General features: G+C 38.7%; 1 protein-coding gene across 2 annotated transcripts in view; it reads right to left on the bottom strand.

The window, feature by feature from the left end:
- fnbp1l (formin binding protein 1-like) overlaps positions 1-25,525 on the bottom strand; it is a 49,677-nt gene that overhangs the window by 4,654 nt on the left and 19,498 nt on the right. For both annotated transcript variants that reach the window (XM_042481983.1, XM_042481977.1), the window contains exons 2-13: positions 15,307-15,422; positions 13,709-13,759; positions 12,730-12,877; positions 11,041-11,103; positions 9,802-9,906; positions 8,513-8,641; positions 7,358-7,504; positions 6,945-7,172; positions 1,929-2,038; positions 1,644-1,776; positions 1,330-1,424; positions 183-358 (exon numbers count right to left, since the gene is read on the bottom strand). In XM_042481983.1, the coding sequence (XP_042337917.1) occupies positions 183-358; positions 1,330-1,424; positions 1,644-1,776; positions 1,929-2,038; positions 6,945-7,172; positions 7,358-7,504; positions 8,513-8,641; positions 9,802-9,906; positions 11,041-11,103; positions 12,730-12,877; positions 13,709-13,759; positions 15,307-15,422 (1,501 nt within the window). The remainder of the gene's footprint in view (positions 1-182; positions 359-1,329; positions 1,425-1,643; positions 1,777-1,928; positions 2,039-6,944; positions 7,173-7,357; positions 7,505-8,512; positions 8,642-9,801; positions 9,907-11,040; positions 11,104-12,729; positions 12,878-13,708; positions 13,760-15,306; positions 15,423-25,525) is intronic.

Here is a 25,525-nt window from a genome sequence, read left to right as displayed (position 1 = left end):
TTTTTTTTTTTTTTATAACATCAGCAATATGAGAACTGACTGTGTTACAGCTAAAATAGCATTATGTTTCTGTCACGTAAAGTTGTCTGCTAGCTTGTTTGGATTTGTATTATAGCAGTGTCACATTGCCTAACATGGTTACCTGAGGAGATTTCCCAAAAGTTCCCACTGATTTTACATACCATCGAAGGAGTAGAGCGCTTTGCAGTGTCCGATGACGGGCAGCGGGTCGTCGTCATCGAATTCGTCATCAAACTCGTGCGGGTCGGGGTTGGGTTGCCCGGGCTGTGGAGGACTGGAGCGCTGCTGAGGTTTGTGATGCTCCTGACTGGTGTCGTCTGTGTAACTGCCCTCAGGACTGACAGGGGACAAGCAACACCACTGAGCTTTGTGTTTGCATAGTTAACATACATCGCAGCTTCTTTGCTTGGATATGATAGCAAAGACCAGACGTGCAGTAAATTATTCCCCATGAAGGAAAAAGCAGAAATATAAGAGATAAACCAGTGTTGAGACGTCTGCAGTTTGGAATAAATCCTTAAATCATGTGCAACAATGGAAAAAAGGTGAACATTCACATGCAGACTGATTGAATATGCTTTATTTAAATGAGTCTGCAATTTCGGAATCATTTCCTTATAAGGATCGAGGAAGATTTCTGCAAATAATAATGTAATCTGACACAAATTATAATGAAAAAGCTCCATTTGAACCCGAAGTAATGAATTTATTTCTGACTAATATCCTTCATATTTGTTGAATTGTATGCTTGCTTGTATACACATATCCCATTTTACATGTTTAGCTAAACCTGCTGCGCACTGATGAAAATACTCAAGGTTTTACAAGCAATTAATATATATATATATATTTTCTGAATATAAACATGATTATTGATATACATAAAATTAATAGATCAATATATATTAAATGATTATTAATATGTATTACTTGAATAGCAATACCAGTTGAACTCATCCTCTGTTCTACCAATAATCAGTATCAGATGACAATAATCTTTGTGGAAAAGTTCCTAGAAAATGATTCCAAAATTACAGACTCCGTAAGTTAAGAACAAATGTGAGTTTTTTTAAAAACAGTTTTCTGCATTGTTTATATAAAATAACTTGTGTTTTGTCGAGAAACTCATGCATAGCTCAACTGTAAATACTGCTTATTACACTGATTCACTTAAAATTTGAAAAACAGAGAAACATTACTCTTGACTCTGTCCATGTCTTTCATAAATGCCAAATGTTCAATCATTTGCCCTGACCTCTTGCTTTCTCACTGTGTATATTTTTTGTGTGTTTTGGTGAAGGACTTTACCTCTCCCTGCCTTGAGGAGTGTGATGGTGGTTGTCAGCGCTGTGTCTTCTGTCACCTCTGGAGCTCTGCTTTCCCTCCACCTCAGATAACCAAGTCTATCAGCAAAGAGAGAGAAACAGAGAAAGAGGAGATTTCCGTTAATACTGCAGGTAGTATCGTCTGACTAACACCAGTATCATCCACAGAGTATCTCTTTACATTGTTGATCAGGAGATGAAGCTTTCACCTGCTACCAAAGACTTGAGATAATATTAAACTGGGACTTTTTCACCCCTTTCCATCATTCTCAGGTTTTACACTCAGCCCTTTCTTACCTCGTTTTTGTGAATTTCCGAGCGCAGTTTCTCCATGTTGCATATGGTCTCTGATATTTTGGGCTGCAAGCTGTTGGGGTCTCCCATCTGTGGATTCTTCTCGTACACATCCTTCATCTTGTTCAGGGCGTCTCTGAAAGACACAAGATAAACATGCACTGGAGTTTATGGGATGGACTAATAAGCAGTTCACAGGTCATGAATGTGTGGAACAACATAAGCACATCATCGAAGGCTTATTTTCTTTCATATGAACTGGGCAATGCATTGTGGGTAAAGCCTTACCTCTGATCCATCTCTTTCTGGAGCTCTTTGCTGAGTTCGTCGATCCTGTGCTGCAGCCTCTTCCTCCTCTGCTCGGGGGGTAAGTGGCTGAAATCCTCCAAAGATGGGGCCTGGTGGTAACAAAACGGACACATGTTAAACTACAAACCAACTTAGAATGAAGTGAGTGATGATGTGAAGTATGGTCCTGGAAAATACAACCGATGGAATAAAGATTAATCAATAGGTTTCCCTGAGGTGTAGAGAGATCTGTTAAAGCAGTAATTACACCACTGAACTGCCTCCACTTTCGCAGGTCGAGAGTTGAAATACGTAGCTTTAATCAGCACGTAGCCGTTGCACAGATTTAAATAGATATAATAAAAGGCAGATAATCATCATGTTATCAATGCTCAACTGAAAAAAAATCTCTCAAAATGTCAGATTAAAACTGACTGATGCATGTTAAGGCTGAAAATTTTATTTGTGACCTCAGAAACACACAGAAATGTAAGAAAATCGAGATTTACAATCAATAATTGATTGCCGGATTGGTATTCAAACATTTAAAGTCTTAAAAAGGTTTTTTTTTTTCTTTCTTGTTGCTTTGAAATGATAATAATTTTGCTTCTGAAATTACCTAAGCACACTATTGGGACTGTGTCAGTACTGACCAGGTATACTGTACAATCACTAACATTAAAATGGACTAACAGTGGGGATTCTATTTGTATTTATGTGGATGTAACGCAGGAAATCTATTTTAACCAGGTGAGGAGTCTTAACTATCACTACTGGGTTCATATATTAGGCACTATGGGAAGTCCTATATAGTGAGGGTTCATGCACGACACTGCTGGGTCTCCTTATAACTACTCTATAGACACACTGTCGCATACACTTACCATTTTGATTGACCACTGACGCATTAACCGTTACAGTAAAAAAAAAAGACAAACAACATGGGATGCTGGTTAGTTGTCAGTAAGTCAAACAGCCACCAACACATCAGCTGGTGAACATGAAAACCAGTCAGACTGATTCGTGATCCCAGTGTTCCCAGAAGGTGGAGACAAAATCAGAAGAGAATCATTGCACAAAAGCTAGTGTAAATATTCTCACAGAGATCATATCAATTAATGCGCATGAACTACTGAATAGTTAGAGTAGCCTGCTGGTGTTCTCATTTCTGATTTTATTTCCTGCTTTCATCAGTGAGCAACTAGGGATGTTTTCTTGTTAAAAGAAGCAACAGTTTTTATTTGATTCTCTTTGGCATAAAATTAGAAAACTTCCAATAACTAAGAGGCTTTTCATGGTTGAATTATGAGAAAAAAAGGCTAGAAAAAAATTAATTCTGTTATATTGCTATTAAGACAATTTTTACAATTCATTACCAGTACCCTGTGGAGTTTTAACCAGTAGGAGCCCTACAGAACTTTTTTTTTTTTTTTAGGAGTGGCTCCTTTTCTGTTTGTATAATGGCCATGCCAGACCTGGGCCATGCAATACACATTACTGTTATTATTATTTTCATCCAAAACCTAAAGATATTCAGATTATTATCATATAGATCAAGGAAAATCAGCAAAACTGTCACATTTGAGAAGCTGAAATTTTTTTTGCTTTAAAAAATAGCAAAATTAGAAATCAGTTATTAACATCTATTAAAGTAGGGTTTTAAACATCAAATAAAGTGTGATTTGCAAATGTTAAACATTTGATCACTCTTATTTTGGCTTGATTTTGGTGAGAAACACTAAAAATAAACATAACCACTCAACTCCAGAAGGCACTTCTCACTGACTTCCTAAAAAAGATCATATCCCAACTTTCCCTTTCTGTAATATGTCTGTCTAAATGACATAATATTCCATAAGCAGTGGTTTTTAATGTCAGCAGTCAGGCCAACAGTTAGGTCTTGAAAAGCAGCCAATCACAGACTGTTCTGACAGAGCAGACAGCCAATCACTGTGCTGGCTTGGCGCTGAGGCGGGTTGTTATTCACAAGTTAAACTGTCTGAAAGCAGAAATATCTGCTTCAGCACACTCTGTTAGCAGAGCCACTCCAACACACACACACACACACACACATACACACATATACACAGATCACTGCAAACTCGGGACAACATCGGAGCAACACACCTGATGTTGGAAACACATTTTCCCCAAACAGCACTGCAAACCCTCCCAATCCCTCACACACACACACACACACACACCATCTATCACCAAGGATCGTCCATCTTGTGATTGCAGCAAAAATCTGTCTCATGAATAAAAGGAAAGAAAGAATCATAGAAAAACAACAGAGATAGAGGGAGCAAGAAAGAAAAGGGGAGAAAGACACACAAACCAAGGAAAGAAATGAGTGAGAGAAACAACACAACAGAGTGTCTGCCAGTTTCAAGTCAATTAAAAAAGAAATCAAATCAGACCGATTTGAGCAGAAAAACTTCTCTCTAAAAAAAAATGTTGACACCTAAAATGTAGGATTCAGATGACCAAATTTAAAGCCATTGAAGACAATTTAGTTAAGTTAAATTGAACTCAATGTTTTCCAGAAACTGCAGACACCCTGTAGAAAGAAAATCGAAAAACCAAAATCACGTCACCCTGTCAAATCAAACTCACTAAAACTTAATTTCCTGTCTCACCCCTCTCCTCAGGCCCTTCAAATTCTGGGGGATTCTGGGTACTGTAGTCTTTATCTCAGACAGATAGTGGCTCACTAAGTCAGTGTTGAAGCGGGGTGGAGGAAAAATGTTGGCGGTGGACCGGGGACGGGAGGAGGAAGAGGAGGAGGAGGAGGGTGGTGGAGGGGGACGGGAGGAAGGGGACTAGTGAGGAGCACGGAGACAGGACAAAAACAAAGGTCGGGGCAACACATTAATTATCATTACAGGGACAATTCAGTCCAGAATCAAAAATATGTATTATATATATTTTTCTTCTTATGTGTATTGCTAGATTGTTTTGATGTGAGTTGCTGAGTGTTGGAGATATCAGCCATAGAGATGTCTGCCTTCTCTACAATATAATGGAAGATGGCACTTGGCTTGTGGTGCTCAAAGGGCAAAAAAATAAAGTTTGTAAAACTCAAATGCATTGTCTCTTTCCAGAAATCATGACCTGCTTACTCAAGATAATCATCAGACCTTGTTTTCGGCAGTTTTATGGAGGAACTATTTTCTTTACCGAACTACACCTTCCAACTGCACAGAAAGATGTGTTCATCTACTCATGAACTAAAGGCTCGTGCTCGTGACATTACGAGACGGAAAAATTGATGGCGTCCTCCTTGGCTGAGCTGTAATGTTAGCTGGCTCTGTGGTGCTACATGAGCTGGGAGTAAATGCAATGCTTCCTTCTGCATGCTGATATGGTTGTGGGTGTAGTTCAGATGAAAGAAAATAGTTCTTGCATGAATCTTGAGTCACATTTGTGGACACTGCGCTTTGAGTACCACAAGCTGTGTGCCATCTAGATCCATTTCATAGGAGAGAAGGCAGACACCTCTACAGCCAATATCTCCAAGATTCAGCAACTAACATCAAAACAAACTAGATAAAAAAGCTCTACAGGTAAGAGGAAAAATATGTATTTTTGATTTTAGGGTGAAATGCCCCTTAAAAGCATTTAGGTTTACGTGGATATTATTCACAGGATTCCCACCAAATCATGAAAGAGTCATAAGCATGACTCGTGTATGACTTTTTCTTTCTGACCTTAAACTGACTCACTTAAGTTTAAAAACCGACAGGAGGTCAGCCGCAGAGATTTTATTAAAGGCCCCGAAAACTTATTTTCTCAACCAGCGTCTTAGTGCGAGCCACGGGGCTCTTTCTGTCAAGTTCAGAACAGTTTTAATTGTTTCAAGTTTTCAGTGGCTTTATAAAGTTGTGACTTGTATGAGACACGCCTGTGAAAATTTAGTGCGCCACGTGTTAAACAATTAAACTGAGCCATATACACAAACACACGCCCTGTCCATCACACAGGTTCCTGATACTGAGAGGCAGCTGATGACCCTAACATAAACCAACAGCTGCCAGTTAATGATCAACCAACATGGTTTTTATGAAGAGGGGCAAGGTCCAAGGAGTGTATCTGAGGAAAGATTTCAGTGTTGTTACAAATCCTGGAAAGGAGACAAAAACCTACAACTCGTGACAAGCTGAGAATACAACTGAGGAGCAGAGAAAGTAATAAAACACGAGTCTCCAGGATGTGACTAAGCTCATGTTCAGCTACAGGGTGGGGGATTAAAACTTCAACATCAACTAGAATAAGTCTGGGGAGAAGACAGCCACTGGTACTTTCCCAAATAACATTACTGAAGAGTGAACTGACAACCACCAGCATAAAAGAAAACTGAGTCACAGTTTATGAGAATTAAAGAAACAATATAATTCTGAAGGCCCTGTCTATGACTACTATGCCTGCAGTTTATTATGAAAAGCCCTTATCAGCATTTCCATTCAGTCATAATGCATTATTGTCCATATAGATATAAATAAGATAAATAACAAGCATCCTATGATTTAATAATAAAATATTTTTGACAGTGGTTGCCTTCATTTGTTTATGTAAGCACAGATGTAAAAAAAAAACATTGTTTCTCCAATTTTGTGCCATATCTTCAATTTTAAAAAGCTTTCTAAAAAACTTTTTTTAATTGTACAACTCCCACTTGTTTCCAAATGAGTTGAACTTGTTTTCAGAATATCAGGTGTTATTTTTTAGAAACAGAGTAATATAGCAAATAGATGTGTAATTTAATAATTCTGAAGGATGTCGATTCACACTGACTGTCACTGCAATTATTCTTGATTCTTCTTCTTTTTTTTGTTTTTGGATAAAAAATATTTTTTGTTCTCTGACATGACATGACTATGACATAAAGTTGTTTTTCTAGATGACAAAGCGTTTGTTTTTACTTTAAAATAATTTCTTATAGTACATTTTCTTGCACATCTGATTCATTAAATCAATAACAACATGAATACAACAAGTGCCCCTCACTCTTCGTACCTTTGGTTTCTTCCCAAACAGCCACAGTTTGTTCTTGGTTCTGCTCATGGGGTGTTTTGGGTCTTGTCGTGGCCCCGGGGCCCCATCTCTGTCTCTCTCTCCTTTGGGTGTGTTGCTGATGGTCCCATCTGAACCTGTTCTGCTCAAATTTTGACTGAAGTCTTCGAAGGGGAAGTCGCCTGGAGGATCGAAGCCTGATTTAAACGACTCCACAACGATGGATGAATCCTGGGAAGATGGAAGGATAGAAACAGATGAGCGGTGGCAGAGAGAGAGAGGAGACACTAAGCCAAGTCAATATCAGTTCTCCATTTCCTTATCTCCATCCTCCCTGACAGTAGATTCACATTTGTAACCCTTTGTAAGATTTTCCTCTGTCCTTTCTTACATCCGCACTCCACACTGCTTCGTACCTTTCGCATATCGACAGCTTTGGCAGCAGAAACCATTCCATCTAGACATTTTGAGATGATTGGAATGACTCTTCGCTCGGCCTCGGCAAAGCTCCGGTACGTCTCTCCGAGCTTCACCGTTCGGCGTTCGTCCATGTCCTGCAGATTCTGTGACAGAGTACAGGAAACGGAATAAACACTAATAACAAAGTACGCACACTGACACTTCAACAAGCCTTTTAGCAGTTAACAAGCTGTCAGATACCAGCTCCTGCACTGATAGCTTGTGTATTAGTAATGTTTTACATGAGACAAGCTGTTCAGTTAAACATTCAATGAGGCACACAGGGCCCAACACCTTCTGTCAACGTGACACTTTTAGTGATAAAGTTTGTTAGTGACGAGCTGATTCCAAACATTAATGATAAGTGAAACAGCAGGTAAAATGTGAGTGTTTTTGTGCTGCTGGTACTCTTCAGACATCTATGTTATAATTAGGGGGTGACAGATTGTCAGCCTGGCCAATTATCCGAGCCGATATTTGGCATTTTGCTGATTATCTGTATTGGCGTTTTATTTTAATGATCGCCGATAAAATTAACAAATTAAAAAGTGCAAAGAAAGCATCAGCACTTCCACTTTGTACTTTGTACAGTCTCTGGGAATTATTTTTATTTATTTTATTTTTTTTTTTAATTTAAATTTTCACTTGATTTATAAAAAAGTTGCAAGGAACTTGCTGTATATGATGATTAAACATTTACTTAAGACATTTAAATGATTTTTATATTTCAAATTCTAAATATTGACAGAAACATGTTACATTACATTTTTATTGTAATGCATATTGGTTCCAAATATTGGTTGTCAGAGTCATTAACTAATTATAATCGGTATTGGCCCTGAAAAACCAATATCAGCCGACCCTAGTTCTAATGTGCAACAAAGACAAACAATTGCTTTTGTATTTTAACATCATATTAAAAATTTGAAGCCTATTTAATACAAAAAGAACGGCATCACATATTGTTGAGCATTTACTCCTTTTTTTTCACTGAAAGGAATTTTAAACAATAGTTCAAATTTTGGTTAAGATTGTGATTCATATTTCCTACAAGCCAAGTCAAACATGGATATGCAGCAACAGCAGGATGTATTTTTTATTATTTTTTTTACCTTGAAGATGTGTGGTATGGCGTTGTTGAAATGTTTCCACTGCTCTGCGTTGAAGTTCTGCAGCTGAGCAGCGTACTCGTTCTTACTCTCATCAGCCATGTGAGTGCGCAGGTAGAACTGGGCTTTGGCCTGAACAATTACACCAACACCAACATTAGAAGCACATCAGCTGAAGCCTCAACCACCTCCTGTCTGTCCAACATGACCACACATAATAACACATTTCATGCTGAAGCCCCAACAAATGGAACTGCTGCCGAAACCCAATGCTATGAAAAAATATTTTTGCAATTTTCCCTTTAAAGGGACAGTTCATCCCCAAATCAACATATTTCTCCTCTTTCCTATAGTGCTATTCACCAGTCTAGATTGTTTTGGTGTCAGATACTAACAGTGTCATGTAGGAATTATTTTCCATCAAACTACACCTGCTAACCATATCACCATGCAGAAGGAAGGCTGCATCTTCTGCTAGTTCACATAGCTCACACAGCTCAGCCGAGGAAAACGCCATTAATGTGTAAATCTCACAAACACGAGCCTCTCATGCATGAGTAGATGCACGCTTCTTTCTGCGCTGTGATAAATATTTCCTTCATGAAACTGCCCACAACAAGATCTGTGGATCTGTAAATTTTTTTCCTTTGTGTGTGTTTTGTGATTTTTAAGTGTACAGCACGGTGTAACGTTGGTTTCGATAAGTGCCATATAAATAAACTTTATTATTATTATTTTTATTATTATTATTGTAAATGTAATATAGGTCCAACAACGCAAACTCCACATAGAGATTTAGTGTGAGCATTTATTGTACATCCCTGCTTTATTTCCATAGTTATTCTGATGACAACTGTTTTTAGACAGTACCTCATCTAGAAACGAGGCTTAGCGGGCTGTGCTTTAACCTCTGTTTGGAGAGGTTTATTTTCCTTCAAGCTTTAACCTAATCCACCTAGTCTAATTATACAGTAAGTGTGGAAGGAAAAAGGGAGCTACAGTATAATTTCATAGGTATCAATTATACACTACTAACTTAAAAAACAAAACAGACGTTATTCTGTTATTGAATTGTTGGACTTTAAATGTGGATCTTAAAGTAAAAAGAACAACTTTTCTTATTCCCTACCATGTTCAAATTTTGCTATGGCTCATCCGGTACTGTCTTCAGTTATGTGGCCACTAAAGACTGAAAGTACACATGCTGGTATTTTGACTGATGATAAAAGAAAGGAGAAGCTGGCTAAAAGAGGAACAGATTCTTTACAGTGTTGCAGGTGGGTACTTCCTACCTTCTCCACCTCCGATTTGGTAGCGTTGATGTCATTATCTAACCGATCGTAGGTTATCTGGGACTTCTCTGCTTCTTTACACTCTCTCTCAAACTTCTTTTTACTCTGAACAAACAAACAAAGGAGGCACAATGTTAAATATATCAAAAAACACAAGAATATACAGTATAAACTCTGATTATAATGCACTTTCTCTATTTCCTGACATTATCAAAGAGTCTTCAGTGAATAAAAAATGTGAATGGGAGTAAAGAAAAAAAATATTTTTTAAAAAAAGGGTAAAGAAGGGGAGAGGGAGATGAATCAGGCAGAGAGAGATAGTTTACTTCCTGCCAGCCCATCTGGGTCACATTAGTAGTGAAGGAAACACAGTGAATAGCTGAGACATTACAGCCCAGTCACCAAGTAGTCACTATTAAAGTCATGCAGACCACACACTGAAACACTCTCCATCACGTGTGCCAGAGTAACTCGACTAATGGGCTGCAGGCCAAAAAACTGTGACTGGACATGCATTATTTATAAATTTAACAGGCTGCAATTAGCATTTATGCGCTTATGGAATTGTGGTGGTTAATTATAAGTCTTGTAATGAGTGGATTGTTAGAAAATAACTCCAGCAAATGCAATTCAATGACCTCAGAAGTGAACAAATGGAATTTCTCTCTGGAGCTTTTTAGGAGCCAAAAAGAAGGTTGTCAAGGGCCAAATGTGGCACATGGGCCTTTGCTTTGTATTGATATGGGAGGGGCTGGTCTACACTGAGGCCTGTTTGTGTGTGTGTGTGTGTGTGTGTGTGTGTGTGTGTGTGTGTGTGTGTGTGTGTGTGTGTGTGTGTGTGTTTCCTGGTCCTGGCCCCTGTCCTTGGTCCCCATGGACTTGGAAGTTTGCCAGGCAGAAGAAAAGGACACTGCTGTCTTTTGACAATCAGACACAAACATTCTCATATTTTACTTTCTATTAATTTGGACAGAACACTACACAGGAGCATAATTTTGATGTAAAAACAATTACAAGTACCACAAATGCCATATTGGTCTCTTCACTAAATAATAGCATGTATGGCATTAAAGTGAATGAGCAGATCCCCATTTGTCCTATAGTTACCTTTGTTTGCATTTCTTGCATTCCTTGTTCAAACAAGTATGAGACGAGTACAGATGGCTGTCCCTTACACAGAATATTGAACACATTTTTTTTCTCTTCACCCCTCCTCCTTCTCCCTCCCTCCTCACTTACGTTGTCCATCTGTTTCCAGCAATGATCCAAATACTGCTGAGCCTTCCTGCCCTCCTGTAGGTGCTGCTCATATACACACACAGACAAACACACACACACAAATGAGACGTTAACACAGAATACACAGGAAAATACACATAAATAGTGCATAAAAAGCACACTCATATGCACATACACAAAATGACTGGAACAAACGTGTCACAATAATGATCCACTGGAAGTAAAAGTGCTGAGGTCACAGACGCAGATTTACATGAGTCAAGTGACTAAAGCAGTTAAATAAATTCAGACTCAACCGCACTGACAACTAGTTACTGATTACATAATTATGAAAAGCATATTTTCATTGGAAGACAACACCTTTCACACCATATGATTTAAAATGTATAATTTGACTAAATAATCCCAGCTAAACCCCGTTATTTTAGCTTTTTTTTCCCAGAGGTTTCAGCTGAGTCTCCATCGGCACTCATAGTTTACAGAGTTGTCATGGTGACAGATCTGTTGACATGTGCTGATGACGACCATATGATGTGAGTAAAAGTCCAGAAAAGGCTTGTAGTGGACCTTGAGTTAGGGCTGTTTTGTCAAACCAACAATTTACCAAGGTCAAGAGTGAACTTTGCTGCTTAACTTGTAAGCCAACACTGTCAACAGATCTACCTCCATGTGCTCATTAAGACCATGTGATATTGTTAGAAGCCCCTGGAAGGCTGCTAAGTAGACCTTGAGTTGGGGATGTTTTGATTAACTCCTATTTCCAAAGCCAAGAACGAACTTTTGTGTTTAAAAAAAATGACATATTTTTTGAATTTGTTGCTGAGGTTGAAACTGTACCTCCTGTCTGTGATCTAATATTTATGACATGCAGGGATTTTCCTTGTTGTCTCTATTACATATCATGCCTTCCATCACAGATTTAGCTTAAAATGTCTTAGGAACTGATTTATTCATTGTAGTTTGATATCTAGCTAACATGAAACATGGATACAATCACATACATAAGACCTTTTATCTTTTTTTAACTGAAACTCAAAGACTGTACCTAGGAGCAAAGACAGTTAAACTGATTACCAGGTCGCTGATTAACAACAATAATGTTATGTGACAGCTTATAACAAAGCAAAAAAATACATCAGGCACAGTCCAGTTGACATTATTATACAACTATTAAATAGAAATTGTAGGCTTAGTGCTTTGCTAAATTTTTTTGTCATTTTACTGTCATTTTAAGACATTAATATTACAAACATATACAAGCAGTACGTTGTGTACTGAGTAAAATGGGATGTTTGATGCTTTACAGCACAAAACAAAAAGAGGGCGCTGTTCTTCCAAAGCACCGTGATCTCAGTGTCAGAGATTATGGCATCAGCAGATGGTGGAAGAAGCAAAAGACAGATGGTTAACATCACATCCAACATATTTATCCTCTTGAGTGAAGCCAAACAGAAAATAAATGCATATGAGGCGACGCACAGGATGCAAAGGGAGAACAGCAACATCCGTTTCATGACAGGAAGCAACAAGTTTTCTGAGAAATGTGGGCTTCATTTTTCAATAGATGCACAAAAAAACCCCACTGAAAACAAACCTCATGTGTCACTAATGATAATATAATAATAATAATAATGATAATAATAATAATAAGCAAACAGCAGTGAAGTATGGACTTTTTAGTGGACTCACATGCTTCCTCTCAGCTTTGAGGTCCTGGCTGTACCTCATCAGCTCTCCATACACTTTGTGAGCCATCTCCTCCGCCACCACCTCCCTCTGACCGGCATAGTCATTGAGTTCATTCAGTACGGAGTAGAAGGACAGACATGATGTGAACCTGTACAACAAACACAAATTAAAAATGTTATTCACATGGCAAACAACACGTTTCATTTTTCTGGTCTGTTCCCACCTATATATGATGATTTAGAGTTAAGGAGAAACAGGAGACTCAATGATACACCGATGCAATAATAGCCGGATTATTTATGTGTAGTGTACAATGTCATATTTTATATTGCATGAATCTCTGAAATTATTTTAGCTTATGCACTGACTACATTCATTGCACACCTTTTGTTTCACCATGCTCCTTTGTTACTATATTTGTATGTCTTTCTAATATTTTTGCACTAAAATTCAAACCTCCAACATTTTTTCCCTCCCAGTATTTGCCGTTTGTACCTGCTGTGATTCAGAATCAATTCATAAATTCAGAGAATTGATTTTTTGTGTGTTGTTCATGACTGAACGGTGTCTCATTGCTACTGTATGTTGACAGAGCAGGACTTAGCAAAACTGTGACATGCATTTAGAAGAATGTGTCGACAGTCCCAAAGCACGCCTGTTTCAGTGAGGATGACTAAATCTTACACATTATATATACAATTATGTAGATAAGCCCGTTCCTAGAGTGGCCTAAAACACTTGCACAGTTGTCATATGACCAGTTTGTACAGTTTGTAAATCTGTAGACAGACAGAATGAATGAAACCACATCAGGCTGTCTGGATCCTACAAATGAACAGTCAAACAGTATTTCCACCACCAAAAGGATGAAAATAAACCATCTTGCAGGCCTTTGCGGCTCTCATAGTGTGCAGGCATCCAAGAAATGAATACAAGTAGAAAGACTAAAACATAGACCAAATCATGCACATTTACTCACCTTGGCTCCTCATCTTTAGAGCGTTTTGGGCAGTATTTCTTCACCAAGTTCCTGATAGGACAGAGAGAGAGAGGCAGACACAGAGGTTAAAACACTGTCTGATATTTTAAGCCTGGTAGAGAGACAGGTAAACTAACAAGAGGCAGGCAGACAGACGGGCCTGCATCCACTCACATACTCAGGATCTCTGTATATTATTAAAGATGAATCAAAGATTTAAACATCAAAGCCTCTGCTTGCCTGCTCCCTCAGGCTCTGACAATACACACACACTCCAGTACAGTACAGCACCAAGTTAATGATTTAACTAGAGAGCAGGGGAATGTGAGTGTGTGTGTTTGAGTTTTTAATGACAAAAAAAGAACCTCTGCAAGATTTATTGTCTGAACTACGTGTACTGTAAAAGCATTCACACGTCAACAGACACGCACACGGAGGATGGATCATTCTCTAGACCTGCAGCAGCACAGTGTGTGTGCGTTTGTGTGTGTGTGTGTGCGTTTGTGTGTGTGTGTGCGTGTGTGCGTGTGTGTGTGTGTGTGATGTATTCTGAAGGGATTTCCCTTCTTTGAAATCAACCACTGGGACTCTATTGGGTTTTAATGAGGATTACTGGGTTTATGCTTGTTGAGTTCACTCAACCAGTGTTTTAACAATGGATTAAAAACAAATGAATAAAATATATCACCACTGGTGATTCACCACATTGCCTTTCTTTCAACATTTTTAATGATTTGCATTGCTAAGTGCTGATATTGTTAGATCTGCATTTGAAGTTCAGTGTCATGTGCATGCTGGAGATGAAGAGAGGTTGTCCTTAACAAGTCCAAACGTTGCAAACACTAATGCTGAGATCAGACTAGAGATGTTTGGTGTCTGGAGTGAAATGAGTGCCCCATTGTATCATGGCAACCACAGCTGTATTTGGGATGTTTCACAATATTCCAACAAAAAGATGAGAGTCGAAATCTGATCTTGGTATAAGCCTCTATAGGTCACTAAAAAATTGAGAAATTATTTTAAGAAAAAATGATGCAAGCTACTTTGTTTTGATGCAGAGCCATTCTGTAACTTAACTGTTTTAAGAACTGAAATGAAAATGTTTATTGTGCAGTTGGGGTGTAATGGTATATCAGTGTGGATCAATATATCAATTCAGTTATCATAGCAATAGCAAAGTGAAAACATTGATACATATTGTCATCTTTAAGATAAACCCTTTTTTTTTTAATTTTGAAATTCCTAAGTCTATGTCACCATATCCGTCCAAGCATACCTCTTTCCATTCAATTAGTACTAGCGGTCTGGCGCCAGGCAGTAAATTGTAAGCAGCACAGGAAAAGACAAGGATATTTACTGGTATTATCTTATATTGATTGTAGGACCAAAAAATACAAATATCGTATTCTGATAAAACTTACGATATACACCCCTACTGAGTAGACTGTTTCCCATAACTGTACTATGACAGCCTTGCTGCGGTCAATATATGTTAATATATCTACATGTTTATTTGTTGTAGTTTGTATACATGTGAACAGTGTGTGTGCATGTGTTTGTGTGTGCGTGTGTGCGTGTGTGTGTGTGTGTGTGTTTACCGTAGCTGCTTGGCGTAGTTTTGCTCTACTTCCAGCCTCTCCTTGACAAACTTTGCGTAGCGCTCCAGAAAGTCGATCCCCCACTGAGTGTGTTTGTCCAGATTATCAAACTGGTCCTGAAGACAAAAGAGAGGAAGAAAACACATGGAGGGAAAAGGAAGGGGGCAGGGGAGGAAAGACAGAGGAGAGAGAGAAAGAAAAAAACTCTGGTTTATGCAAAAAAAAAGTAAAAGCTCATTTTGCACATAAAAAGTGCTTTTGGACAGGATACAGCACAGAAAAATGAATGAATAAAAAAGTAAAACAGTGGTGCCTCAACAGCGGGATGGAAAACTTTTTATCTTTCCGTCACGTGGGGTTAAAATTTAGGGTTACATGACTCAGCAGCCTGTCTGCCTGAATATAAGCCTGTTCTTATTCACACAAATAAAATACACATGTCCTCCTGCCAGTGACTCAGCTGTGAGTGTTTCATTTCTGCCATGTACAAACATTACACACGTCTCACACACCATCTGAAGGGAAATCATCTGCAGATTCAAATGCATAACTAACATGACTAGGAGCCAAAACAAGGATCACCAATATGCAAAAATGAGCTTCCACAATCCAAAAAGATTATACTCCAATGCCAAAAGAACCCTGGAAAAAAATGGATATAAAAACAATTTATATTATGTTTACTCTTTTCAAGTGATTCTTATTTCAACCATTAATATCACTCAAGTAATAACATCATGCTATTCTGTAACATCGGATCCCACCACAATGTAGTGAATCTGTGTCTGTTACGTAATGTCAACAAGACATTTCTTGTTGCTGTTTGTGTCAGTTTGTGTGTGTGTGTGTGTGTGTGTGTGTGTGTGTGTGTGTGTGTGTGTGTTTGTGTCTTCTGGACAGATAGACTGGCAACAATGGCTCTGCTCAGCTGGAAAAACACAATCATTTACAGCTCCTGAACACACACACACACACACACACACACACACACACACACACACACACAGAAGAATTTTACAGCTGGTTTGTCTTCAGATGTCTATTTGTACAGACAAAAAACAATCTCCACTATGCAGAAACCTTTTAAATGACAGAAATGACCAATTTGATTGATTTTTTCAACAATATAGCTCATCAATGACAGCCAACTATCACTATAAGTGGTTATATGTCTAAATATATTTGCTCACAACCAGTGTGAGTTATGAAAGTGGCACTTGTTCAAAACAGTGTTATCACAGGGAGACAACTTAAAGCAACATTATGCAACTTTTAGTTGAATCTCATTCCCCGGTCGTCAAATACAGACGCATGTTGTTGATGGGTGGACCGAAGCACCAACTCAAAACATCAGTATTTGACTACTTGGGAATGAGCCTCAACAATCAACTAAAAGTTGCATAATGTTGCTTTAGAGCTGCAAGTTTCTGAATGATAATCACAGTATCCTGTTATCAGGATTATTTAAAAAAAAAAGCCCTTTATGCAGTAGCTTCACCACACATTTATGCTCTTTCTCAGCAGCACTATGTCTGCTCCACACTCATTCACACACATTTTCACCTGCAACCTGCCCTGCACAAACACCGTCTTATCCAATTCCCACTGTGGTGGTTGCTGGTCATTTAAGGACACCACAATGGTGGTAATAAGGGAAGGGCAGGTGCTGCTTATTTGCCTCTTAGCTTTAAATTCTCCAGACAGACTATAGAGATCAAATCAGCATCTTTACAGTTTAGAAGCCCACATACTGATCTCTGCTGCCCAACAAACTCTCAGAAAAATCCAGAATTCACATGACCTTGCGGAAAGATAGTGTCCATTTTCAGATTCAAACAAATCCATCTCAATCTAAGTCAACATTGTGACAAACATTAGTCGACGAGTGGCTGTCTGGCAACTCAAATAAGCACCTTGACTGTTTTCTTCTACAGAAACCTCTCAGCTAACACAGGACAATCTTAAGGTAGAGATAAGCCATGGACGCTGAAATCATGATATCCATCAAGTGTGCTGCCCTGGCTACCACTCTATGCTCCTCTGTTTGTGTGTCAACACAAACGAAGACCTGAACTGAAGCAAATAAGGGTCGCCAAGGGAAATGCGAGACAGCTAACCTCCTTGTTTGTTCTGTTATCTTATTCTTCAAATACAAAAGACAGCAGGGAGGCTTTCAAACAACCATGCTGGACACCACTTTGTCTTTGCCTTTAATGGCTCTATTGTAAATAGAAAAACAACCTGTTTGTAGGGGTGAGCAGACGAGCAATTAGTTCATCAGGTAACGCCCACACCGTTAAGGCTAAAGTCTTTGCCCCAGTGGTCTGGGTTCAAGTCCTTTGTTGCACGTCATCTCTATTCACTCTCCTCTGCCTTTCCTGTCACTCTCTTTCACTATACAATAAAGCAGGAAAAAAAAACAAAAAAATAAAATTAAAATAAAAAATTAAATGCATTCCGTTTTGAGCAGGCTTGTTCCCATGTGTAGCATTTTACCTGCTTAAGTGTAAAACACTAATAATCCCTACTGACATGTTAAAGGCATTTTGGTCCAGCTGATACTGCCTTTGTGTCTTTCTCACAAACTGGAATTGTTGTATAATATCTATATTCTCCATTTGAACATTGAAAAAAATCCAATGATATATTGGCTGATGGTATTTTTTTTTTTTTTACATAACCTAACCATCTATATATGGTTCCATATGTTAGGCTGACTGATTTATTAGTCTAGCTTTAGAGCAAAACTGTCCTCAGCTCAGGGTTTAAAAAATCTCCCTAAATATTAAGTGTGGGGCTATTTGCATTCACTTATTAGTTGGTGCCATCTTTGCAATTATTTATCATGTCTTATTTTTTTTGGAGCCACAATCAACCAATCAGAGTTCAATAGATGAGAATAATCTTCCTTGCTATCTATAAAAAAAAAGCAGAAGAAAAAATGGCAACAAGGGTGGATGAGATCATTGCAGCTGTTCATGTTGAAAATCCACATACATAAATAGCAACCCTTTAATCAACATATTCCTTTAGTCGATGGGAAACTACCATAGCTTCAGCTTTAAAAATCCAGTTGGCAGGACGGATACATCGCTCTGACTGGTCTAACTGGCTAAAGCAAAAGAAAACACACTAACACTCCGTCCAACAAGAAACGGGCTGATGTAAGCAAATGTCAGGCTGAATGAATGAAGTCAAACATTTTTTTAGACTTGGTTTGATTATCCGTCTAATATTGCCTGTGTTTGTGGAACCACTGTACACTGAGGTCCACCATAACTGACTCACTGAGGCCTGTAATTCGGGCTCATATTTCCACTGTGATCTGTAGGGAAACACTTGAGATTCAAAAACAGAAAGCAAGAGAACGCCCGCAGTCTAAAAGAAGCCATCAGTCGAAGAACGCGCTGACAAACTGAAACCACTGACACAAACAAAAGGACCCCAGCATGTTAAAACAAACCAGCGGTGGGGTGAAACATGAACTGGCACAGTAAACAGCATCCACTGGCCTCTTGCAAAGCCAAATGTTATTTTTCATCAATGAGAAAGAAGCTGAAAAAGATCTCTGTGGTGCAAACAAGTCAGTGCCAAGTGTCAGGATGCCAATTTAAGTTTGCAGTCCAAACATTTAGCCCAAAAACATGCAGCCAAGATGTGAAATGGAGACAGAGACCAGCAGCTGCTCTGCAGGATGTTGCACAGAAACATATCAGGGTGCGTGTTTTTTTTTTATTATCATCTGCATCCTGCTGGTCTGGCTGCCTGTGCTAAATGCCTACCAGCCCATCTGTTGCAAGCCTGCCTGTCAACCTCCTTTTAGCCAGTGTGTCTGTCTGCCTGGTTGCGTCAGCCTGTGTGACGGTGCCTATGAATAAGTAATAGAGTATGAGCTCATCCTGTAGTTTGTGGCAAACAGAGCCCAGACTGGCTCACTGGGGAAATGACAACATCTCTGGGCTCCGGGTCTCTCTGCTCGCAGGAAAAGTAGTAGGAGGATGAAACTGATGAGGACGGCTTTAAGCATAGCTGACTGAATCTGGGAGCTGGCGTGCACCCCGAGCTGCTGTAGCACCTGCACTGAAACCGATCCCGTCTATCCACAGAGTCCAGTATCTTATGTTCTCTGGCATTCAGGCCTCCCACTCAAGGAAACAAACCTGTTCTGCACAAAATAAATGGAAATTAAAATGCTTCGAATTCACTGAATAATATACAGTTGGTTAGTCCAGCAAATTATCTCATAATATTTCTAAATTATTAGATGGGGAATTGTACAATTTTAACAAATACTAATGCAAAAAAATAACAGGCCATAACAGCTGATCTCTGATAGCAACAGAGAGGTGCACAAAGAGCCGCGTTATCAGCGGCAACAACACAACATCCTGTCACATAAGCATCACATAATCACAGGAAGGGATGCCTCAACAAACTAAACAATAACATCAGACCCTCCTTCACAGCGCATTCGCACAATGTGTACTGAATTGAGAAATACTGCTTGTCCTGTACTTGACAGGACAAACAATAATCACAGTATACATCAAAACATTTGGTCTGCAAGTGCAAGTTCTCCAGCAAAACAAAGGAAACCATAAATGAATATAAAACTACTGCATAAATAAACTAAAAATGACACTTCCTCAGAAGACTCAAACACCAGTAAAAACATTTTGATATGTTACATAAGGAAAATTCATCATGGCTGAATTTCCTTTCGCTGCTTCAGTTTGTGTTCAGTGTATCTGAGCCATTATTTATGTTACACAACATTTTTTTATCTTGCTATAATTCAAAGGACATGAAATGGCATAGCCGTTTCTTTCACAGAATTTTGTTAAATTATGAAGTAAAAATAAAAAATGCATTTAGATAGTTATTCAATAAAAAAACTTGAGCCATCAATATGATGATAAAAAATGAATTTCAGGAATAATATCTAAATTTAAACACAGTTTTTTTTTTATATATATATTTTGTAAACCATTGTCACTCAACTCACTACCTCTCCACATTTTATTTACATTTTATATGTTTATTGTGATTTTTGATATTTTTCATAGGTTTTGTCTATTAGAGTGTTATTGAAATTCAGCTGGGCTGGTAATGCAACGTAGACCAATTTTAGACCTTCATTTTATTTCGACAGGGACAGTGCACTAAACCTTTTTACCTATTAAACAAGGAGAGATGCATTGTACCAGGTTTTTTTTTGCAAAAATGCTTTGTAATGCAAATTAGATTGGTACAATGCTGCACAATACAAGATCCTGGACCCCACACACATTAATTCACAAATGTGAAGAAATTTGCTGTGACAGTTAGTCACAGTCACAGCCACTCAGTCAACACTAGAGTCAACATTAGTGTACTGCAGGTACATTGGTATCTGTGTATATTTTGGCCAATTAAAAAGAAAACAAAAGAAAGAAGAACAAGAAACTAATGAATAGAAAGTCAAATATACATTGGAGTAGGGCTGGGCGATATGGACTGAAAATTATATTGCGATATTTTTAGGCTATATCTCGATACATGATATGTATCTCGATTTAAATCTTCTCAAAAGTACTTCATTAATGCTTGAACTGGGAGACAAGAATCGAACATTACAATTTTTTTAACCAAATTCCCTCTTTGATTTAACAATATTGTAGAAATGACTATTGGTACTTAAAATATGAACACAATTCCATTTTTGATCAGTAATCATTCGTAATGTAGATATAACTAAGGGGGTAAAGGCAAGTACTAAAACAAGTAGAACTGTTGGATAAGTTGAGAAAAGTACATGACTTAACTGTAATGCAACCTTTAAAATCAGGAAAAACATCATTATTCCATATCATGATATGACAATATCTAGTATCTAAGATGATATATAGTCTCATATCTCAATACAATATAATATCTTTATATTGCCCAGCCCTACATTGGAGGTTATTTAGTAACATAAAATACTTTGTCCACCCAAGAGCACGGGCAAGATTATTTTTCCACCTATAAAATACCCCACTTAGAGCATATCTTGGACTCAAACTAAATAAATACATTAAAGGGCTCATTAAGAACTGCTGTTAAAAGCAGCAGCCGAGTACATGGGCTTCAATGTTGGTCATTATATTTACACTATATAATTTCCATGTGGGCACATGCCTAATTGGACACATGCCACCGTGACCAGTGGACAACATTTGTTTCCTTCCCACATTTAAACCCCAAAAAATGGGTCATGGTTCTACTTCCACAGCGTTTCTCGGTGACAAAGCCACCGCTCTGATTTAATGAGCTTCGATCTCAGGGTGGGAGAATAAATTAGTCATTTAGCTCCCAGACGAGGAGAGCTTAAGACACCCTGTGAGAACGTCCCATGGTCTTCTGCAAACCCTGATAACCAATCAGACAGCTAGAGAGCCCTTCCCCAGCCAATCAGAGAGCCAGACGGCCTGTGTGCATTCCATGGGAGAAGGCAGGTTAATTAGCATAGAAAATGCTGGTAGGACAAAAGACTAATTACGAACGGTCGCATTCCAGAGCAGACACACACACACACACACACACACACACACACACGCACAGACACACACACAGACACACACACAGGCACACACACACTGTTGCACACAAGGCAGAGACTGGGTGGGAAATGTCAACTTGTCTGAAACACTGGCATCACTCTGAAGACCCCCGGGCTCTGTCTGCCCCGTGTGTGTTTGTGAGACTGTGAATGTGTGTGTGTTAACTGTGTCTATCGCTGTTCATCTTCTCGAAAACAACCAGGACAAGAAGGAATGAGATGGGGGAGGAGGAGACAGTATTTGTGTGTGTATGTGAGGGAGGAGAAGAGTGGCATTTTGAGAGAGGAGGTAAGAAAAACAACAGGAGAGTAGGAAGAAAATTGGACAGGAGCTCAGGCTGGCATCTGTGAGTGAAAAACATTGTTCTGCTCTGAGTCTGCATATCAACACTCAAATCTGTTTCTTGAAGCATGACAATGTGAAAGTCAACTGATTTTGATAGATCACAAATTATTAACCAATACTTTCTATGATTTTTAGATCATCTAACTGATAAGAGTGTGTATTAGTGTAATTAGTACAACTTACCTTGTTATATAGGTCCAATGAAAAGGTATTTTAAGCAACTACAGTTGATATTTTTGCTGATATCAAGCTACAGGTAGACGATAGATAAAATGCTCTGTCGGGTACATTCGTTTTTAAACATATTATTAATATATATTGGAAAATTACAACATTTCTGGAAAATAACTTTAACTTTAAAATCGTTGGCTGGAATAAGAAGACGGCCTGTAGTGGCCTAAAAGATCTAGAGGAGGATATAAAGGATAGTTACAAGGGTGCATACATTTTTACATAATGCACTCTTATTTTGTATTGTTTAGCACAGATTGTGTTATGTACTTTTGAAGCTTTTGGACTGCTGGTAGGACAAAACAAAAGTTGATCTGCAACTATTTCAACTGTGAAGTGAGGCCAAGCCCCAGGAGGTAAGAACACATAGTTCATACCTGAGTATATTACAGACACACACGCATGCTTTGCCTTTTCCTTGCTGAGAGCATCTGGATTTGAATACACTTGGATTTCTTGCTAAAAAGGTTGTTGTGTTGAAAAGTCTCCAATTTCCATCTATGGGCAAAACAGACAGGAGCGCTGGCACACTGTTGACTTCACCCCCCTTGCTGCTCTGCAGGCAGGAGAGACAGCCAGCTTTGTGAACTGCCTTTTAAATTCTTCTGAAGGTTTTAGTTTTAAGGAAAATGTATTCTGATAAGTGATGCCCCAGAGAGCTTTTCATAGAAAGCCCTCCTATCCCATTAACCTAAATCTGTGCTGGAGGTTTGATGAACGATTAAACTGTATAAACATTGGCAGCTCTTCAGCTTCCTTTCATGCAGTCCCCTGGTGTGAAACTGCAGTTATAATGTTTGAATATTAGCTTTACACTGCCTTCAAACCAACTTCTACCACTGTAGATTTCATACGGCAACTTTGAAACAAAAGCCATGACCAGTCCTATATGTTGGAAAGCTTTTGTCTGCAGGAAGTTTTTGTTTTTGTGTTGTTTTTTTTACCACCTATAAAGCCATATTCATTCGAAAATCCCCAAAACTAACAATAAGTGTCACAGGAAAAAGTGCTGCTGAACACAGGAAAAGAGGAAGCAACAACAACAAGCTATCGAGTGTTCTATGTTTGTAATACTTCGTAAAATGGATTTCTTCAACAAATTCAGTTGCTTTGCTTTTGTTTGGCCGTGTTGCACCTGCAATCTTGGCATTTTTTAATAGCTCTGTTAAATGTCTCATTTTACTTTGAAAAGTCTTAGAACCGCTGATAGCCTATCCTATTAAATGTTGCTTACCGGCACTCAACCAAACATGACCCATCTTTGTGGCAGTGCTGGTAACTGAATTACCTCAGTTTTCAATTAGCTGTTTACACAGTTTTATCTACGCCCTGTAAACACACACACACACACACACACACACACACACACACACACACACACCTCTATCTCTTTATTTGGTCTGCCTTGCAGGATTTATTTTCATGTTTTTTTCTTTACCCTGTGGAAAAAGAAATGACTGCATGTCTGTTGCACTACACAAACACAGACCAAACCGCCTATACAAACAAGCCATTAAGGAAGTATGTGATTCACAGTTGTTTAAATGATATTTAATTTTAGCCGATGTATATGAACCAGGGAGTGAGTCTCATGGATCACAGTCTGAGTCAGTGAGCTGCTTCACTCCTGCAGACAGCCTCTCTGTGACTCCATGTTTGGCTCCATTCACACTCCTGATCGGTGCATTACAATCTGATCAATGGTTATGTTTGCATCCCAGAGTGCAACACTGGAGTCACATGGGTTTCCGGTGAGGTGTTCCAGCTATTGTCCAATCAGGCGATACATTTGTTTACATCAGTTCAAACTGTTCAGTCGACCTGAAAACTGGGTGTTTCTTCCTCTTATGTAATAGTTAAAGCTTTGTTTTCCAGTATGTGTATGATTATGTGTATGTACCTCACTAACAGCTGTGCAGATGTTACAGAGGAAATTCAGGTCACAGTCAAAGATATTTTGGATCAGCACAAGTCAAAGCTAAGAAACCGTACCAGAACTGAAAATCCTGAGTTATCGTAATCTCTTTTGACAGACTCTCCACTGGAATGCGTGCTTTCAGTTTCACCCAGGAGGTGATTTAACAGGAACTCGTGTTCACTGTGTGCCAGCAGAGGCAGCTCAGGGAGAACATCAAAAAAGACCAACTCTTTCCTAAAAACCTGAGCGGAATGCAGAAGGAAAAAACATTGCAACTGCTAATAAATACCTTAAACACAGACGTTTCAACACTGAAATTGACTGGCAACTGGAAAGTTGCACCAGATGATGGCTGAAAATGTCAATGACAGTCAACTCTGTGTTTTTATCTTCTGCAACTGGACAAAAACAGAAAACATGCTAGCAACAGAAAAGGAGGTCCATATTCCTGTCTGTATTTTTAAAAGTAAAAATGTATGCCACTCTGGTATGGAGCTGAGATAATTTGTCGACTAATCTGTAACAGATTAATAGTACAGTTACTGGTTTATAGTTTTAAAGTCTTTATCAAGAAAAAAATGTCCAACATTTCTTTCGTTTCACTTTTTTAAATTTGAGAATATGCTGTAGGGATGATATCTTACGATAAATTGGTCGGTTGATTGGTCTACATAGTCATGTCCAACCAAACTGTCATTGGTTGGACAATCGCTATTTTCACTTTCATGGCGCCACGTCTCAACCAAAGCGTTTTTTCCACGCTGAAAATTCCAGTGGGTCTTTTGAAAACGCCCAGCTGGGAGAGAGCTTTCTTTGGAGGCACAATGTTTTTTTCAGCAAAGACACTCAGACACTAAGGTTGCGTCTGGTTGCTATGATATGGAAAATCTGAATTAAAAATTTCGGCACAAGGTAGAATGCATATTCTGTTCCTAGCTCTGGATAAAGCCTATGTTGAAAAGCATAAGGAAGGAGGACATACCTAGAGGCAGTTCGGCTCAGAAAGAAAGCGCCAAACATGCAGGACACAGAGTAGATGTTTGGGGCCTTGTCATGCTACTGGCATTTGTAGCACAGTGTAACTATCCAGCGCTCCCATAGCAAAGAATTAAAGAAAATAAGCTTGCCTCAGCAAAAAAAACTC

Source organism: Plectropomus leopardus, chromosome 3, assembly GCF_008729295.1.
Source record: "Plectropomus leopardus isolate mb chromosome 3, YSFRI_Pleo_2.0, whole genome shotgun sequence".
Classification (NCBI taxonomy): Eukaryota; Metazoa; Chordata; class Actinopteri; order Perciformes; family Serranidae; genus Plectropomus; species Plectropomus leopardus.
The sequence above is the reverse complement of the archived record's forward strand: the minus strand, read 5'-3'. Positions and strand labels throughout refer to the sequence as shown.